The sequence below is a fragment of the Vulpes lagopus genome, chromosome 15 (assembly GCF_018345385.1).
Source record: "Vulpes lagopus strain Blue_001 chromosome 15, ASM1834538v1, whole genome shotgun sequence".
Lineage (NCBI taxonomy): Eukaryota > Metazoa > Chordata > Mammalia > Carnivora > Canidae > Vulpes > Vulpes lagopus.
In genome coordinates this window covers 12,924,203-12,944,985 of record NC_054838.1, presented here as the reverse complement: position 1 = coordinate 12,944,985, position 20,783 = coordinate 12,924,203, and the positions used below count along the sequence as shown (strand labels likewise).

The 20,783-nt window shown below is 45.2% G+C and overlaps 1 protein-coding gene across 4 annotated transcripts in view; it reads left to right on the top strand.

The window, feature by feature from the left end:
* Positions 1-20,783, top strand: part of SPON1 (spondin 1) — a 251,436-nt gene that overhangs the window by 133,698 nt on the left and 96,955 nt on the right. For all 4 annotated transcript variants that reach the window (XR_005983970.1, XR_005983969.1, XM_041730694.1 and 1 more), the window contains exon 6: positions 10,526-10,674. Coding sequence is in view for 2 of the 4 variants with exons in the window: in XM_041730694.1 (XP_041586628.1) it covers positions 10,526-10,674 (149 nt within the window). In the remaining 2 variants the exon portion in view is untranslated. The remainder of the gene's footprint in view (positions 1-10,525; positions 10,675-20,783) is intronic.

The following is a 20,783-nucleotide window of genomic DNA, read 5'->3' as shown; positions in this document are numbered from 1 at the left end:
CCCAGGTCTCCTGGTAGTAGAGCTATTTTATATCTTCGTTGTGATTGGTTACATGATTGCATGCCTTTGTCAAAATGCATTAAATGATACATTTGAAAGGATGACTTCTCTTGAATTTAAAATATGCTTTTATTTTTTAAAAAGGAAATAAAGCTTGGGATGCCTGGGTAGCTCAGCAGTTAAGCATCTGCCTTTGGCTTAGGGCATGATCCTGGAGTCCTGGGATTGAGTCCCACATCAGACTCCCTGCATGGAGTCTGCTTCTCCCTCTGTCTATGCCTCTGCCTCTCTCCCTCTCTCTGTGTCTCTCATGAATAAATAAATGAAATATTTTTTTAAAAAATTCTAAAGATTAAAAGGAAATAAAGCATATAGTAATATTCTCCTGATTGCCCCAGCAGTTGTCCAACTATGGGGATAGAAGGGAGCAAAAGTTGAAATTTCAAAGACTGGGTGGCATAAATGAGCTTATGTGGTGGGAGCTCAGTATCAGGTTGCAAGGACCTGAAAAGAATTCAAAAAGTGGAAACCGTGAGCTTGACTTTCTCAAAAAGCCTGGAGGTGTAGGAAAGACAAAAGATAGGCCTTGTGGAAAGAGCATTGACGAGAAAAATTTTTTTTACTTGGAATAAGGAAATTTGTACCTCCTACTTCAAGGGAGAAACTCCTTAGTGAAAAAGATATGAAAGGTGGAGCTCATCCATGTATTTACCATCTCTAGCACTGTTCTTTTCCTTTATGGGATCTGAGTTTACATCTGTTTTCATTTCCCTTCAGCCAGAAGTCCTTTAATATTTCATATACAGCAGGTATGCTAGTAATGAAGTCACTCAGCTTGCCTTTATCACAAAGGTGTTTTAGTTACCCTCATTTTTGAAGGATATTTTTGCAGGATATAGAATTCACAGTTGGGCAGCCCGGGTGGCTCAGCAGTTTAGCGCTGCGTTCAGCCCAGGGCCTGATCCTGGAGACCTGGGATCGAGTCCCGTGTTGGGCTCCCTGCATAGAGCCTGCTTCTCCCTCTGCTTGTGTCTCCGCCTCTCTCTCTCTCTCTCTCTCTCTCTCTCTCTGTCTTTCATGAATAGATAAATAAAATCTTTAAAAAAAAAAAAAAAAGAATTCACAGTTGACAGTTTTTTATTTCTTTCAGAACCTTAGTGATATCATTTCATTGTCTCTTGTTTTTAAAACCAGCAGTCATTCTTATTTTTGTTTTTCTAATTGTAATGCATCCTATAGGCTCTGGCTGCTTCTAAGACTTTTTCTTTTTCTCTAGTCATCATTAACTGTTTTTGATGTGCATAAGTATAATTGTCTTGGTTTTTATCCTGTTTGCAGTTTATTGGGCTTCTTGGATACATAAGTTGATATTTTTCATCAAATTTTGGGTAATTTCAGGCATTATTTCTTTAAATATATTCATAACTCAATATCTCTATCCTCTCCTTCCAAGATTCCAATAACCCTTATGTTAAGCAACTTATTGTTGTTCCAAAAGTCACTGAGACCCCTGTTCATTTTTTTCTAACATTTTTCTCTGCTTTTTGCTTTGAATTTCTATCACCCTGTCTTTCCATTTATAGACCTTTCTCTTTGCCATATCCTAAAACAGATATTATATTTTCCAGTTCTAGATTTTCCATTGGGTTTTTAAAAAGTTTCTTTCTTGGAACACTTGGGTGGCTCTGTGGGTTAAGCATCCAACTCTTGATTTCAAGTCAGGTCTTGATCTCAGAGTTGTAAGATAGAGTCCCGCATCTCCACACTGGGTGTGGGCCTGCTTGAGATTCTCTCCCTCTCCCCTCTCCTTCAATCCATGTACTTGCACTGTCTCTCTCTCTCTCTCTCAGAAAATAATAATAATTTCTTTGTCTGCTGAGAATCCTCCTCTGTTCACCCATTATGTTCATCTCTTCCTTAAATCCTTGAATTTGATAGTAGGTGTTTTAAGGTCCTTGTATAGTAATCCCAGCAAACCCATCATTTTAGGAACTCTTTCTTTTGACTGTTATTTTTTCCTCATGGTTATAGATCATATTTTCCTGCTTCTGCACTTTTTAGTAATTTTTGACTATATGATGGACATTGATGAGTAACTAGATTTATCTTCTTTTAAAGAGTATGGAGTTTCAATCTGGCAGTTGGTTAATTTACTGGTATATCTGCTTGTTTTACTTTCAAGGCTTGTTTTCTAAGCTTTGTCAGGGTAAGTCCAGACTAGCCCTTACTCTAGTGCTGAAGTATTTTTCTCCCAAATTATGCCTTTTCCTGGGTCTCAGGTGAATGCTCAGAATGGTCATCAAGTTGTCTTGAATATGGATGGTTGGAATCCGGTCCCTTCAGTATTATGTGACTTCTGCAATCTCCAGTCAGCCCTTAGCTACCCAGTAGCTTTATTTCCCAAGCCTTTGGAGTTTTGTCCCGCACATGCATGGCTTAGTGGTTGCTCAAAGACTTAAAGGGACTCCTGTGCATGTTTCTGAAGTTCCTTCTCTGTGCAGCATCCTCCTCTCTGGCATTCTTAACAGTAAATCCTATCTACCCCAGAAGCCTCAAATTCCTATCTTTATCTCCTCAGCTCAGAAGATTGTCATGCTCTGTTGTACCACAAACCAGAAAATGTCTGGGACAAACATGGGGCTCACCTCTTCTGTTACCCTTCTCTCAGGGGTCATAGTGTTTGCCATCTATTTTCTAACATCTGAACATTGGCGCTTTATATACATCTTACCCACTATTTAGTCACTTATGTTGTGAGGGCTAGTCCGGTGCCATTTATTCCATCAGAGTGAGGAGCACAAGTTGTGTGAGCATAAATAAATTTGGAGGGCGTCTGCAGACAAAACCATCATTATATTCTTCTCTATTTCATGTTGCCTTCAAGATAAAATAAAAACTTTTTTATTAAGACACTCATGTCTCTTCTGATTTGTCTGGTTGACTGGCTTTGTCATTGATCATCCCTTCTTTATAAATACACACTGTCTCTCTTTCTTTCTCTACCTTGACCTACCTTATGGTTTCCCATGTACCTCTGACTTTCTCTTATGTCCTGCTTTTGCACAATTCTTGTCCTTCTACAAGAATACCTTCCTCCTTCCCCGTAATTGCCTTCCTAGCTCCTACTTACCCTTCAGAAGGTAGCTTAGCTGTCATTTCTTCCAGGAAGCTCTCTCTGGTACAGTCTGGTTTGCATATCCCCCATTCGTGTTTTTATATCACTCTGCATTGCCTTTATGAAAGTTGTACTACGTATACTTTATTGAAATTACCTGTCATGACCTGTCCTCCATGCAGTCCACCTCATCTTCCAAACTGAACGTCTCAAGGGCCAGGACCAAGGCTGGATTCCGCTCAGAGTCTCCATGACCTGGCACAGATTTTGTCAAACTTTTTTTTTTTAATTTATTTTATGATAGTCACACAGAGAGAGGGGGGGGTGGGCAGAGACATAGGCAGAGGGAGAAGCAGGCTCCATGCACCGGGAGCCCGACGTGGGATTCAATCCCGGGTCTCCAGGATCGCGCCCTGGGCCAAAGGCAGGCGCTAAACCGCTGCACCACCCAGGGATCCCTGTCAAACTTTTTCTATAAAGGACCAGATAGTAAATACTTTAGGGTTTGCAGGCCAGGCAGTTTCTGTCGTAACTACTCATCTCTGCCATTGTAGCAGGAAAGCAGTCATAAATAATACATAAGTAACATGTAAAATATAAAACTTTATTGGGGGGAAAAAAAACAGGCCACGGGCTGTGGCTTGTTGATTTCTAACCTAGCACGTAGTATGCCTAGTAAACATTTATTTAGTGAATGAATTGAATAGAATATTATTATTAGAAGCCTCAGAGGAAATGCAAAAGAATATGATCCATTGTGTAAGTGCAAGTGTTTTCCCTGGAATGGAAAAATGACATTTTTCTTAAGACCTTAAGGAAAGAAAAAAGGCTAGCTGAAGGTGAAGGTGAAGAGGGCAGAAAGATAGAAAGTTGAGGAATTTCTGGCCAAACCGACAGATCTCCCCATGCAGGGTTTTTTTTTTTTTTTTCCAAGAGGCCATGCCGGGAGGGGATCCTGAAAACCTGAATAGCTTGGTCAGAGTGAGTTCCTGAAGCCACCAAAGGCAGGAAGAGCCAGAGGGCAAGTACAAGCTGTGTCCTGGGCAGCACCCAGGGGCAAACCAAGGAGCCAAGTTCTGTAGCCAAATCCAAAGCATCAAAACCCAGGCAGATTCTGGAACTGAGCCTAGGGTGAGAACAGCAAGGGCCAGAGGAAAATGAGATCCAAGACAACTTTTATGAATAGGGCTGGCAGGCCGACCACATTTTTCTGCTTGTCACCAGCCACATGGTGCCTGGATAAGTCTGTGGATGGGTTGACCTGGGTCTTCTCGGAAGAGTTAAGTAACAAGGTTATCCACTCAGACATAAAAGGAGGACATGGGGATTGGAGAGGCAGCTAGCAGATCCATAAGGACCCAACCAGCCCTAAAATCGAAGATTTGCTGAGATACAGTGGGTGAGTTGTAGCAATGTAGACACCAAGGCTGTAGGACGTCTCCAGTGAAGCGCTGTGAATGTCATGTCAAGGAAATGCATGGGGGACTTTTTGCGGGACTGAGATTGTCAGTGGAATGCAGCCTCTGACAAAGCAGGCCGGCAAAGCTGGGCCTTGCTGAATACCTGCCACAGGTAGGACCCTTCAGAGAATCCATCTATGTGCAACACGCATCCTTCCACATGAGACAGAAAGCCAGGCACGGCTCTTCTTTTATTAGCAATGGCCTTTTCAGCTTTGTTGTGAATTTGGGCATCACTGGCAACTTAGCACCAGCCATGACAACAGAAAAGGTGTCAGAAGTGAGGGTACAACACGTATATTCAGGATGTCACCTTGGAGGGGCTTTTCAACCGGGGTATACCTGGTATCAGTATCTCAGACTCACACATCTAATCATTTCTTCCTGTCAGCTTCCCACCTGCCTCTGTCCCATCTATGCTTCATCTAAATTACTGGGAATAAACGTCTAGACTCAGGTATGTGTAGGCCCTAGAACACTACTGGAACCAGAGAGAGGCCTGCTAAACCAAAGAGCTTTGGCCTTACCTGAGAGCCAAAAGGGTTGGCGATAGTCTCGGTCCCTGACCCCAAAACTGAAGCCCTAGTGTTTCCCCAAGGACCTCAGCCGTAGCCCCCCACACTCCCGCCCCCGAGCATCCCTTTAAGAAAGCCACAAGCATGTACCCTGTCTCCTCCTCCCTGGGCCTTCTGTTACCTGTGGCTTCTCCCTCTCCCTCCTCCCTTATTTCCTGGAGGATGCTGGAGCCCCGGGCCTCACTTCTCTGTGTCCCAGCTAACTGGGTCCACTGAGCCACCTCAGTCTCAGGCCCCAGACCACTGAGTCCCACTTGGATGACTCCCTCCTGGATTTTCTTTCAGCTTCAGGTCCTTGCATCTGACGTTCTGACATCTCTACCCATCCATTCTAAACCAGACCGTCCTCCAATCACCTGCTCAGGTCTTTTTTGCTTCCCATGCCTTCCAGAAGCTTGTCTGGATCTGCTCCTGGCCATCCTATTAGTATTTAATTTGACTGGCTAATATTTATTGAGCCTACTTTGTGTTCCAGCCACTAGTCTTGACTTCAGAACAACCCCTGGAGACTGGTCATGTCAATCTCCAGATGAAGAAACTGAGTGGAAGAGGGATTACTGATTACTTGTCCAGTCTAGAACTGAGCTTCAGAACTGAGCCTGGAATACACGATGGTCAGACTCAGAACCCAGAGCTTTAACTACATGCCCACCCTGCCTTCTGAAGTCTGTCCAATCTTCCCTCTTGTTGGCTCGTACCTCTGATCCCGTGTCTGCATTCCCTTTCCACTGCCCCTAAGTCCCACCCGACACAACTCACGCAAGAGAGTGTTGATGGGTCTCCTCACCCTGGGCCCTCTCCCTTGGCACCACTGGGTGTGGCCTGGATACAGGTGTGGTGCCTTGTGGTGGGGAGTGCAGCTCGGGCCCTTGAATCCCAGTGTCCTCTCTCATCCACTGTGCGAACCTGGGTTAAACTCACTTAACCTCTCTGAGTCTGGGTTTGCTCATGTGAAAAATGGGAATTCTTACAGCCTCTGTGTCAGAGCAGGCTCGCTCTCTCTCTCTCTTTTTTTTTTTTTTTTTTTTTTGAGTGTTTAATGCAATAATGTAGGTCAGGCCTTGGCACAGTGCCTGGCACTTAGTAAAGGCTCACTGCATGTTAACTATTGTCATATGATTCTTCCCAGATGGAAACTTCCATTATGTTTCTCCCTCTCGTGGTGGGTACTCAGCACTCTCCTCAACCCAGTCCTGACTTTCTTTTTCATCTTCCCTCTTTGCCTTCCATCCCTCCAGTCCACCAAACAGTCTTCTCTCTTCCTCGACCTCTCAGTGCCACGTAGGGAAAAGAGTGTGTGCTCCAGGGCCAGGGAGACCTGGAGTTGAACCCCCGGTTTTGACCCTCCTGACTCTGAGCTTCGGCAGCTTCCTTAACGTCTCTGGGTCTCAGTTTTCTTACTATAAAATGAGAATGAAGGTGTAGTGAGGGTCACACCTAGGACAGCATCATACCTGACACCTAGTAAGTATTTAATCCTCTTATCTGTGTCATCATTGGAATTCCCACTTCTCCTGTCCTGCCAGCCTTCCTAGGAAAGTTTCTTCTGGGAAAGTTTCTGCTGGGAAAGTTTCCTTGCTCCTTTGTCATCTTTTGGATTCCTCTTGTGGATTGGATTCCCATTACGCTTTCCATCCATAACACTATCGAGAACTTTGCATTGTACAGTTTTTTTTTTTAATTTTCATAGTTCTTTCCAAAACCAGCCCAATTAGTTTGCACAACTCTTGAGAAATAGTCTGGCTAGTAATAGTTTTAATAGGCAAACTGAGGCTCTGATTCATGGGCATGCATGGAGGCCTGGAGCACAGTTCCTCTGGCTCTTGGTCACCAGTGCCTGTCTCCCTGTACCATTCTGCACCCGAGTCACTGCCACTCACCTGAAGTCATTACCTTTTCTGATGTTGCAGATTGTTTTCCATGGATTCCTGCCTTCTCCCCCCAGGGGCAATAGAGTCTGCTCCCTCCCCATAGCTAGCGCCTGGGAGATATCTATTTATGTGGTTGATAACATTCAGTGGGTTGAAATTTGAATTAATGTGGTAATTTGCAAGATCATTGTAGGAAATTAACAACTAAATTGATCAGAAAGTTGAACTGATACAATGACATTTTATTCAAGGGTAAGAAACCACAAAGATCCCATTCTTGAGGCACCTGCTTCTCTGTCCTCATGCCTTTGGACTTTGATTCTTTGGATTTGGGGACTTTGGAGTTAGCAGCTCCATCCCCTCTGCTCTGCGTTCTTGTTTCTATAATATCCCTGACCATGCTGGATCCTAAGTAATCTGCTTAACCATCTGTTTCCCCACCCCCAGACTGTGAGTCCCTCCAGGACAAGCCCTTGTCCAATTTCTGTCGGTGTCCAGAACCTGCCACTGTGCTTGGCACACAGTAAATGGAAGTTGAATGAATAAATCAGAAAGACCCATCTGGGCCCATCCCCTCCTCTCCCTATGATTATGCTCCATCCTAGTCTCTTCTCTTATTTCACAATACATAGATTTCTTATTTTCTCTGCTGAATAAAAGGCAGGTTTCATGTTTTACTCATTTTTGTAGCCTCCCTAACAACCGGGAAAGGAGGAAACTCTAATTATTGAGTGTCTATTGTGTGCCAGTGGTGATTTCACATATATTATCTCATCTTTTAAAAATTGAATTTAATTCTTATATATGTCAGTAAGATAGGCATTCTCATCCTTGAATTACAGAGGAGGGAGCTGAGACTCGGAAATAAAATAACTGGAATTCGACCACACTGACATAGCTAGAAAGTAGCAATGCTGGCATTTGAATCCCTGTCTGCTGGTGTTAAGGCTAATGCCTTTCTTTTTTTGTTGGTGGTAGTGTTTGTTTTTTAACAGCATGCAGGTTAGCTGAGTGTGTTAGCCCAATAGGTGTCAGGAACTCTGCTGAGTTGAGACTTGAATTTAATCACACTGAATCAAATCTGTGTAAGCCTGCTCCGAAATGTTTCTCCCCTTTGATTGTTTGGATGAAATCCTTTGGTTTTTTTGTTTTGTTTTGTTTTTTTAATAAATTTATTTTTTATTGGTGTTCAATTTGCCAACATGTAGCATAACACCCAGTGCCCATCCCATCAAGCGTCCCCCTCACTGCCCATCACCCAGTCATCCCCCGCCCCCCGCCCTCCTCCCCTTCCACCACCCCTAGTTCGTTTCCCAGAGTTAGGAGTCTCTCATGTTCTGTCTCCCTTTCTGGTATTTCCCACTCATTTTTTCTCCTTTCCCCTTTATTCCCTTTCACTATTTTTTATATTCCCCAAATGAATGAGACCATATAATGTTTGTCCTTTTCCAATTGACTTATTTCACTCAGCATAATACCCTCGGATGAAATCCTTTGGAAAACATGCACTAAACACTCATGGTGCATCAGACATAGTGCCGGGCACTGGGGACATAGCGCTGGGCACTGGGGACATAGCGCTGATGACAGGTCTCCTCGAGGACATTCCGGGCTGGCGGGCAAACAGACCTGAAGCAGTGATCGTACATGTGATCTGTGCTGTGGGGAGACAGGAGACAAGACTTAGGTCAGTCTGGGGTGGGGGTGGGGATCTTGGGGACTTCTGGGTAAATCATGAAGGAGGGATGACGGCTGGCCAAGCCAAGCGAGAAGAGAGCCACGAGCAACAGCATGTGCTAAGCCCCTGAGGTACAGAACTGTAGGCAGAATGGGTCTGGGAAAAGGGGGCATTTTGGTGGAACAAGGCAGAGGGAGCAAGAGATGCTGAAGCTGGTCTCCTATGTTCACAGCATGAACAAAGGTCACGAGTGGCTCCCAGCCCTTGCCCCTGCACAGAAGTAGTGCTCGTGGCTTGGATGACAGCTAGGACAGTCCCCCCGCTCAGGAAGTGACTTACAGAAAAAGCAGGCAGCACATCCGTCTGTCTTCTCTAGGGAAATGATGGATGAACAGTGTTTGCATCTCCCCGATGTGTAGGAAACAATGAGCAAGCCATCGGCGGGCTGACATAGTGATGTGGGCTGCCCTGGGCAGGCCGGGAGGGGGCTTCCCCGCATTCCCCAGGCCCAAGGCTGATGTCAGCAGGATCGGGCCTTGTCCAGAGTGGTCTGCGTACGTGCTGGGGTGGAGCAGAGTCCAGTCACGATGGCCACAGGTGGTAAGCTGCAGGTACTGCATGTGGCACCGGGGTCCAGCCAGTTCGGGTTTTCCTCTGTGCTGTGCCCCCAAATGTTCTTTACCTCGGGGCTTTAGTAGCCAACCAAAGAATGGCTGAGAACTGAACTGGCCTATGATGAATTGTATGTTATTTAGCCAGTAATTGATTACTGTGTGTGTGTGTGTGTGTGTGTGTGCTCGCACCCATCACTGGCAGAAACAACACCCAGCGCAGTGCTGATGTTGACTCTCCATCCTCCCTCTGGCACTTTGAAAAGCCCTCAGTCAGTTTTGTCTTGGTCCTGTCCAGATGCTGTTCTGTTCCCCCCTGTGTCACCCTCAGGTTCCCTCCTGCACTCCCTATGGCCACCAGCCCCCGCCCCCACCCGTGATCCTCAGCAGAGGGATCAGTCCCTTCCACACATCCAGACTGCCTGCCCATCCTCTCACACGGCTGGCTCACCTGCCCCGCATCCTGGAAGGCACAGAAAAGCCAGCTCAAAGTCAACCAAGCTCCTTCCCGAGAATTGCCCAAGCCTGCTCCCCACTCACTCCCTCTACCCTTGGCTCCCCGCTCTCCCGCCACAGCTCTACAATCTCATTTTGCTCCATCTAATGCATTCTTCACACTGCTGCCTGGATGACTTATCTAAAATTCAAATGCGATCATGCCATTCCCCTGCTCAGGACCCTTCAGTGGTTTCAGACCCTTTCAAATGATATCCAAACTCCTGGAGCATTTAGAGCAGAGCCATCCATGAGCGGCCTCCTTCCTACCTCCCTGGCATCGCTTCCTGCCTCTCCCCTGACAGTTGGTGACACAGCGATGCTAAATTACTTATGGCTCCCCAAACACACAGTGTTATTTAATGCTTCTGAGTCTGCCAGAAATAGCTTCTCCTCTCTAGTCTGTCTTACAAATCTGATCAGCCTTTCAAAGTCTCACAGTCGTCCCCCTTCTCTGAAACGCTCCCCAACAGAAGTCATCATTCTGGGCTGCCTCTGTGTCTCTCTCAGGCATCTGTTGCTCTCCTGTCTGCACATTCCCAAGACCTTCTTGCTTCCGGGGATGGTCATATTCCTCTCTGGACAGCACAGGGCCTAACACAGGTGCTTAGCCAGCACTGGTTGAATGATTGTCAAATGACACTTTGTTCCCAACATATAAGGGGCTCATGTTTTAGCCACAGCCACGCTGATTACCTGCATCCTGATTGGCTTTCCCAGGTCGGGCCAATCACTGGTCTGCAATCATTGGTGGATCCCACTCCAAGAACTACGTGCTGTGGGAGTACGGAGGATATGCGAGTGAAGGTGTCAAGCAAGTTGCGGAATTGGGCTCACCCGTGAAAATGGAGGAAGAAATTCGGCAACAGGTAAGAAAATCAATCACAGAATGACCAAAAACCAGGAATGCAGCCAAAGCATCCCTTCGATTTCTTTCCCAGGGGCTTGATGTTTATAGTACAATGTGCTGGATGATCAGTGCCATTGGAAGCAAAATCTATTTGCTGAATTTGGGGGTTTCTGTCAAATTGAGGACAGAGTCACCCATGTCCATCTTGTTGTCTCAGATTTTCCCTGACAGGATTTGCATTTTCTCTAGTTTGGGCTAAAAGCTGCTGCTGTGGCCACGTTGGTGGGATGCCATGTCTCTGGCCTCCCGAGAGTCAGTGCAGTGACTTGGTTGTTTTTGATCCTTGAGAGGGTCAAGGGAGTGACCCTGAAGTCACCCAAACCAAAATCACCATTTCAAAATCACCATGAAAATAAGCTGTTTATCAGCACATGCTTCCTGTAACAATACCTCGAGGTGTTTGACAAAGTAGTGGGTCATTAGTCGTAATAGTTATGGATCGAAGCATCTTTTAGACACTATGTACCGTGTTACATGGACCCAGGAGCTAGGCTATGTTCTAGGTCTCTCCTCATCCCATTGAGAGACGAGGGAGAAATCGGCGGTTGTTCTTTTGGATTTGATTCACTAACAGTGCCATCGTCCCTCATCCAAAGCACTAGAAAGAGGCCAAGGAGGAATCTGGAAAGAAGAGCTGCCATAGTTTTTCTATGGCCATTCACGGCTGTACTATGGAGAGGTGGTGGGGCAGCTTGACAACCCCCACCCACAGAAGCCCTTCAGGCCTGAGAGAGTGCAGTGGGCAACCGTGGCTCACTGCCCACAAGCGCTCAGAGGGGAGTAAGGAAAGAGCAAGCCATGCTTGGGATGTGGTCATTTCACAACACAGGTCACTGTGAGGCTGACCCACATCTGAGACCGCAGGAGGCCCTGGAGACACTGGGCCCGCGTCTCATGGTGTGTATGTGCCCAGAGGCCTGAGCGGCACCGGAGGGCAAACACAGCTGAGGGCCCTGGTGCTTCCCTTTGAAGTCTCCCATCGGGACTCCAAGCTGCCCACAAACTTTAAACTGAATGCAGCAAAGGTCACCCTAACTCCTCCTATAATCCCCTGAGGAATCTTTTTGGACCAGAATCCAGAAATGCCCAGGAATTAGCTTATGTTTCTTATTAATTTGATTTAAAGCCTTTTCTACATTCTTGGGAAAAAAAATGTTTAACCAGATGTTTTAAGACTGCATGCTATTCATCACAAGTGCATCCAACGAACTAGTTAGTGGTGTTTCTCTGACTCCGGCCACCATGCCTCACGACAGGCATCATTCATTCAGGCTAAAGCACAGCACAGACATCGGTGAAGCCATAGAAGGCTCCAGCTTCGTCCTCATCAGCCCAGCCTGTCAGAGGGGAGGATCCTTTGTTTGGGATCCTGAGGGACCGTGTTCCTGGGTCTCAAGCGTAGGATTATGGTACACTGGCTTATCAAGTTCCATTGTGTGCTATGGTGTAAAAAAAAAAAAAAAGAGAGAAGAAAGAAAGAAAGAAGAAAGAAGAAAGAAAGAAAGAAAGAAAAGAAAGAAAGAAAGAAAGAAAGAAAGAAAGAAAGAAAGAAAGAAAAAGAGAAAAGAAAAGAAAAGAAAAAAGAAAAGAAAAGAAAAATTACAAATACTAAAGTTTGCAAATAAATTAGGTCAAGGTCAAGGACATCTTCATAATAATGCCAGTCTCCTTCGTTGTCTTTTTTGAGAGATTTCTGGAGGGAAGAGAAATAGGTATGAATCATGAGAAACTGGGACCTGTTGTGCCAGCAAACATTATTTATCATGTGTCATAGCAGCACAAAGGTTGGAAGCTGATGGATGGGGCTCCCAGCCTTAGTGTGTCCCCCTCAGGAAAACATTCTTTGTTTGGTGTGTTCCTAACCAGCACACATGGGATTAGCTTCTGTGCCATGCAGTCTGCCTATCCCAGCTGGCTAGTATTCCTGACATTAAATCGTAATGATAAGTTTAATTATGAGTACTGTACTTGGGAATTAAAATTCCACTGAGCATATCTTGGGGTGTGTCACTGTCTTTCAGGCCCTCTGGTGCTGGATATCTACTCTCATGTCTAGCCTGGGAAGACGGTGGTATTATCTCAGTTTTACAGATAAGGAAACTGAGACACAGCCAATAGCTAGAGAATACCAGAACTTGACCCCAAATCTGCCTGGTTCCAACACTTGTACACAGTAGCGCATATATAATTTGCAAGGCCTAGTGCAAAGTGGAGTCCCTTGTTCAAGACTTAAGAACTCTAAGGTGGTGATACTGTGAATTTCACAGCATGGGGTCCTGGGAGTCTGCTGGTCACATACCCTTGAAGCTGGCCCTGCCCATCTACTTCTCTGCCCCCCCAAACTCCTCTCACCAGCCCGTGAAATAATCCATTTCCAGAGCTCCACTAGCAGTGCATCAAGCCCCCCAGCCCCTTGGAAAGTCAGTCAGATAGAGTGATTTCCACTTCCAAACAATTCATAGTTCTCAATATTGTTCCCTGCAAACACATAATTTATTATAGTTTTCTGTAAGTCAGGTAAGGAACAACATAAAAAGGAGCAAGAATATGAATCCTCCTAGAATATAAAAGTGTCCTCTGAATAACTGGGAGCTTGTTTGAACAGATCTACAAACTAACACAGTGTTCTTAGCTTTTAATGCCTTATATCCTACCAATCGCTCTATCAAAGAACCTGAGTCCAACCGGGATGAAAAAAAAAGCCCTCTTTTCCCAAGAAAGACATTTATATGCTTACTAGCATTCTCTTATTATAGACTTATCGCTTGCTTGCAAGTTTCAAGGGCATTAAAAATCACAGTACATATTGTTGGAGGTAAATCTTATGCTAATGGCTTTCAAACACAAATGAACCAAAATAATAATCCCATTAGTAATGGAAAATTGTAATAATATTATTGAGTATAAATTTTAGTGTTACTGTAACTGCAAAACAACCAAGAAAATTAATGAAAAATCACAGTAGCGTTACTGGCTATAACACCCGTGGCCACAAAGAGTGGGGGAAAGGCACAATCACACTCCTTAGCAGAGAGACAGTGTCCTGGTGGGGAGTGGGGACTGTGGATTAGAAATACTGAGCTACCTACCATTTACATCAATATGGGTGGAACTGAGGGTATTATGCTGGGTGAAATAAGTCCATTGGAGAAAGACAATTGTCATATGGCTTTGTTCATATGTGGAATATAAGAAGTAGTGAAAGGGACTATAAGAGAAGGGGAGGAAAATGAATGGGGAAGAATTAGAGAGGAAGACAAACCATGAGAGACTCCTAACTCTGGGAAACAAGCAAAGAGCTGCAGGAGGGGAGGTGGGTGAGGGGTTGGGGTTACTGGTTGACGAGCATTAAGGAGGATGCACGATGAGATGAGCACTGGGTGTTATACTATATGTTGGCAAATTAAATGTAAATAAAATAAAAAGAAAAGAAAAGAAAAAGAAATCCTGAGCTCAGGCTAGACTGACAAGTCGCAAATCAGTAACCCAAGGCAGGTGGAGGCAGTAGGAAATGGTAGATCGCACTTGTAGGCAGACCCAGGAACTCGAAGTGAGCTGATGTATACTCACTGTTATGAAAACGTTGCACTGAGTCCATTTCCACGTTATCCAGCACACCCCTAGGTCATGTGTACTAGGTGTCTGGTCCTCTGCCAGATGTGGCTCAAAGATGGTCCCTCATTCACCATGTTGGTCATGCTAGAAACCTAGGCATCACCCTTGATTCTATCCCCTGCCCCAACTTTCTGCCTTCTGTCCTAAATTCATCCAGTTCACTTCCTTAACATCAAGGCTCCATCTAAGCCATCCTCATCTTCTGCCTGAATTATCATACTAGTTTCCTGGTCTCCCAGTCTCCGGTCCTCCTTCTCTTATCCACACTGCTCCAGGACCGTTTCAGTAAAACACAAATAAGATTATGCCATTCGCTCTGACACAGATGTCCTCATTGACCCAAAGAAAAAGTCCAAACTCCTTATCATAGCTTGAAAACCCTCCGTGATCCAGCCTTGTCTCACCTCTCCCGTCATATTTCTTGCTGCAGCTCTAAGCTTTGCCCAGCCAGAACCTCTTTTATTCTCCCCAAAGAGGCATCTGGGTGTTCCCCCCAGCCTAGAACATCTTCCAGCTTGCCTTCACCTGGTGGACTCCTAAGTATCCCTCCATGCTCAGCTTACATGTTGCTTCTTCCCAGAAGCCTTCTCTAATTCAGGACCAAACGGGCGCTCTTGCAGGGCGCTCACACAGGGCCTGATACTCCCCTGTCATCCCCACCATCACATTTACTGTAGGCCCTTGTCAGATGTCTCTCCATCACTAAACAGCAAAGTTCCAATCTGCAAAGTTCCACGCTTTCCATCGGCGTGTCTTCTGAGCTGGGCAGACTGTTAGCTGCTTCATGAATGTTTCTTGAGCGTATTCATTTATTCACTCAACTTTACTGAATGCCAGCTAAATGCTAGGCCTCACAGATGCAGCAGTGAGCAGATGATTCCCTGCCTTCGTGGAGTCTCTGTTCTAGCAGGGGAGACAAGGACAAAATTAAATACTTAGAAATTAGGGTAAGTAAAAAGAAACCAAGATGAGATGACACAGAAAGCAGTGTTAGGAAGGGACTGGGAATTAAGGTGTCCGGGAAAGATCTCCCCAAAGAGTAGCCCTTAAGCTGAGACCCAAAAGAAAAACATAAGGAAAAGGTCATTCTAGATGGTGACAACAGCATATGGAAAGGCCTTGAAATGGAAAAGCGCTTTCAGACCGAAGAGAAGGGACACCTGGGTGGCTCAGTGGTTGAGCGTCTGCCTTTAGCTCAGGGTAGGATCCCAGGGTCCTGGGATCCAGTCTGCACTGGGCTCCCCACAGGAACCCTGCCTCTCCTTCTGCCTATGTCTCTCATGAATAAATAAATAAAATCTTAAAGAAAAAACAAAAAGACCCAAGAGAAGACTGGTGTGGCAAGAGGAAAGGGAGGGAGGGAGGGCAAGTGTGGCCCAACATGAGGCCAAGTTGAAGAAAAATTTGCAGGTAGGGTGGAAGAGACAGGTCCCTGAATATCCAGTCTAATAAGGTACTTAGACTTCAGGGGACTCTGTGCATCAGCCGGGGAAATGCAGGCATTGGACTGTGACAATCCCTAATGTGCCATTTCCTGAACCTCCCCAGGCTTTAACAGCCCCTGTCCCCCCATGGCCAGAGACGCATGTTAGCTTCCATGTCAGATGTGGAGGCTGGGTCCAGAGCCCCTCCCTGGGCTTCTTAGCTCCCTCTCCAGCCCTGCTCCTCGACTGGATCATCTCCACCATTTCCTTCTCTGTCTCCCCAGGTAGGCGGTGTGTCCCCTGAATCAGGTGCCACCTGGCTTTCCTCACTGCTGGAGTCTCTTTTTCAAGCCCACCCCTGCTTCTGTCATACCTACTCTGCTGCTTTAGTATGGTTTCTTTTTATCACTTCAATTTTAAACATGTCTAATTGTTTCTTTCAGATTACTCTATTATCTCAGGGTCTTAGTTAGGGATTAATCTTCCTTTAAACTGAACTTGATATCTCTCCCCATCTCTAGTTTCCTCCTTTGCTTATGGGCTGTTCCCACACCTGCATTCCATGGATCCAGCAGATGCTTTTCTTTATTTTCTGGAGGGCATCCTATGTGCTCAAGTGGTGATGGTTCCTTGGGGGTGACATCGTATTTCCATCTTGTCCACCCACATTTTTATGTCATTTCTCAGCGTGGAGATCCCCCCTGAAGGCCCAGCATAAATATGGACTCTACATTTAAGAGAGAAAGAGAGAGAGAGAGAGAGAGAGGCAGACTGGGGCTTCCATTCCCCACAGGAGAATTTTCATTCGGGGGGCCAGGACACAGGACAAGCATCCTTGCCACCTTCCTAAGGTGGTTGGTGGGAAGTGGCCCCACTCCCTGTTCAGGAGCCAGGCAGCCCTTTAGAATGTCCAGCCTGATGCAGTGGGGGGTGGGGGGGGAACCTTGGGGGGCGGTGGTCTTCCCACATCTCATCTCATACCACCTCAGGACTTGCCCTTCTCTCCTCATGTGGCTTTAAAACCCCTGCCCCTGGGGCTCACATCCCAGGCCATGGCCCCAGCAGGCCACCATGTGCGAGTACCTGTTCAAACTTCCCTCCCCGTTGCTGGCATCCAGGAAATTTTTCTAAATTTGTCTAAGTTTTTAGTTGTATATTTTTTAAAATCTGCCTATTATATTTTGTCTTACATTTTTATGTGTTTGAAGCAGGAGGGAGAAAGCTGGGCTTTTGTATCAGCTCAGTGTCTCGTGTTTCCAGATATCCACCTAACATCTCCAGCACCTAACACGGTGTCTCATGCCTAGCAGGTGCTCAACAAATATCTGAATTGGTTAATCGACAAGCAAGCCATGAATGTTTCTTGCATAAAACCTTGAGGGTTAAATGGCCACTTACTCATAGAAAATGCCCCCAACCTTAAAAAAAAACACTCCAGCTTTTATATATCCCTGGATTCAAGACTTCTGTGACTGTAAGAGGTCAGATAATGGTGAGCCCTAAAGAGGGCATTGATTATTTCATTTCAGGAGGCCTTGCTTTGGCAGATTACTTAAGCCAGCCGGCAGGATTGTCACACCACCTGTGGCATAGGAATCAATAAATTAGCAGGTGTTCTTTTTCTTTAAAGTTAAAATAGTGTATAGGGCTCTGGGAACGGACAGGAAGGGCTTGAGAATTTTCCTTTCTCATCTAATCCTTTAAAACATTTAAATCCTATGTCTACCGAACATTTGTTTTTCCTGATTTTTTGTTTCTAAAATTTGATCTCTTTCTTCTAATTAAAACCCTTGCCTTATTTCTCATGTTTTCCATGAATCGTGACATGCTGCCTCATTTGGTTGAGAAAGTCACTCAAACCCACACACATACACACACGCACACCCATTACCAGTTTTTGTTTATAATAATAAAGCTCCAATGATCTTCAGTACTTGTGAGAAGTAGACTGTGTAATAACTAAAAGCATTGGCTGTGAACCAATATTTCCTGTGTTCAATGCTGGCTCTGTTACTTACTGTGTGACTTTGGCAAGTTACTTAACCCCTCTGTGACTCCGTTTCCTATTCCATGAGATGAGGGTGGTAATAGTACCTCTTCAGAGGGTTACTGTGGGGACAGAGTGCTCTGATGTGTGTACAGTAGTTGGGGCAGAGCCTTCCTTGTAGAAAGTGCTCACTGAATGCTATCTATCATTGCCATGTTTTCATTGTTGGGTCTCCATTTCCTCATCAGTGAAATCAGAGTTTTGTCCTCGAATGGAAAAGCTTCTGCAGGTGTTAGAAAAGCTAGTGATAAAAAAAAAAAAATTAAAAAAAAAAAAAGCTAGTGACTCTAATTGTTCATTATGTCACTCCTCAGCCTGAGAATACCCACAGGATGAGGACATAACTCCTTTGCCATCCTCCAAGCTCTGCCTCTGCCTGCCCCTCTTACCCTGCTTAGTAATGCCGTCTCCCTCCCAATATATGCCCTACCCGTCTGTCCCAAAGTTGGCCCTAAGCAATTTAAGGACAAAAACCACATTGTTATATCAAAAAGGAGCCACGGCAAAGCTGCATACCCATTCCAACGCTTTTCTTCTCCTGAGACTCTTCTTCTTCCTTGGAATAGCCTTATCTGGGTGTCTGCCGGAGCTAGTTCAGTGCTATTTCCAGAACGAGGTCGAGGCAACTAAAATCAGATCTCCTCATATGCAATAGGCCACACCCATGGATGGAAATGCAGGCAAGGCTCCCAACCTAAGGAAGGAGGCAGTCTAATGAAGCTTCTTGATTATAAGTAACAGGAACCTACTCAAACTAACTCAAGAAAAAAAGGATACTTTATTGTAGGGAGGATGTAGAATTTAAGAGAACACAGGTTAATACTGAGTGCAAAATGCCTCATGAGAGCTGGAACTGGAAGACATCAGGCTGAGACAAATTATCACTCTTCCCCCTATCATAACCCCACTACCCCCCAGAGTCATATAGTGTTTTCTATCCATGTGAATCTTTCCCCCCATCCTTTCTCAATAGACCTGCTGTCCCTGCTTGCTTATGTTGTACATGGCCCCAAATGTTGGCTGTAGAACTTTGTTCCTTGCCTTCTCATAGCCATCTGAGCTGTTTTGGAGACTCTTCGCTGAAGCGTTAGAAAGACAATTGATCATTGGACAGTCAGTGCACAGGCACCCCCGTATCAGGTATCTACCCCAGTCCAGTTGGTGGTTACCCCCATGTAAAGAACCACCCAGTCTGTTACTCCATAGAGGAGCTGTGGGCAGGGCAGATTATACTAGAAAAGGAATGGAAAGTAGAAGGTAAATTGACATTTCAAGGTAGCAGTGGCTTGGCCAGAATTAGAGCAAGTCACTGAACCCTAGCCAAAGGACCAGAATTCAGGGCAGCATGTCAGTCCTGCAAGAGAGAAGGAAAGCACTAAAGAGAACAGAGACAGCGTGAAGGAGAGGAGAGGTTGACAGAACATTGGGATGCAGAGCTAAGCCAACTGGACAAAAAAATGCTAGATCTAGAGATTGGTTCAGCCATTGAAGTGGGACTAGGAGGAATTGTTAGAACCAAGCATGAGGATTTGGGACAAGAGAGAACAGAGAAAGGATATGGGCATGGAGAACACTGTCAAGACTACATGGTGCCCGTGCCACCTGCTGCCTTACCTTGTTACTTAAAAACCATGAACACAGTACGAGGCAAATAGGTAAGCTTTAATGTGGCTTCCTAAGTCTTTGACCTTGAGTAGGTCACCTAACCTTCACTGAGCCTTAGAGTCTTCATTTGCAAAATGGTGATGATGAGAATATGAACTGCCTATGTTGGTTATGAAGTGATAGGTGTAATCATATACATATAGTGCCTGTCAAAGTATAAGCCCATTGTTACTCTTATTGTTGGGACAAGAAATTAAATTTGAAGGATTTATCATCCTCTTTTCCTCTCACCTTCTAAGATGCTCTGGTTTACTGGGTGGGAATGCAACTGGAAGAGGTAAACTGTGGTACACAGAAGCTGCTAGAGAGTGAAGACTAGGAAAGAGAAGTGAGGGAAGGGAGTCTGGGGAGCTGAGGCAACATGAGAATTTTAAGGAGTGAGAACAGACATATTTGAGCAGCTGCCGTTTGGAGTAGAAATCAGAGAGAGAAGGAAAGGGCCAGAGAAGACTTTTTGTGAATTGAATTTCTACAAGAAGAGCCATCGAAAGGTAATATTTAACAGTCCACTTTGCAAAACACTGTGTGAGGTCATTGACCCTCTGCTGCCTCCTCAAGAAACATTCAGTAAACACCTGCAGTGCCTTTCAAGCTTCTTAGAGTCAGATTGGGTAGATCCTTGTAGGGATGTCACCCATCTGCCCAAGGCCCCCCAGGGGTGCCGAGTTTTATTTGCTTCCACATGAATATCACTACCCATACCTCCTTTGTCCTTCACATCTCAAGGCTTCACTCCATGGAGTGTGTCCAAGCAGGCACGTGGCCAATAGAAATCAGGCGATTCTAAGGGTGGGGATGGAGAGAGGAGTTAAAGATTCCCAGTCACAGACACTTGATACGGAAATTAGAACATCCTCTGAAAGGTGCGATTTCAGTTATATGAAAGCTCTTGTTTGCTTTCAGTTGAGTCTTCAAACAAATCCAAATCACAGTAGGACAGGCAGCCAAAGTGATTCAGCAGAGCCTGTTCTTTAATAAAACTGGCGCGGGCTGCCTTTGCTGGAAGGAAGCAGAGCCTGCCTCTTAGCAGCAATTCCCAACCTCCGCAGTTTTCCAGCAGAGCGTCACTGATCCCTGGAATTTTTCCAAAAGTCTATAAGAGAAATGGGGGACTATTTTATTCAAAACTTATAGGTTATTTAACTTGCTAAAAAAAATCTATTTTTACAACTGAGCCCAAATATGGCAAACAGAAGGCAAATTTAAAGGGGGTATAATTAAAATTGGTCTTTAATATTTAAAGAGCAGTTTGTCAATATCTGTCAACATTGTATATTTTCTTTTTTCTTCCTGTGGCAAAAAAAAAAAAAGCATAAC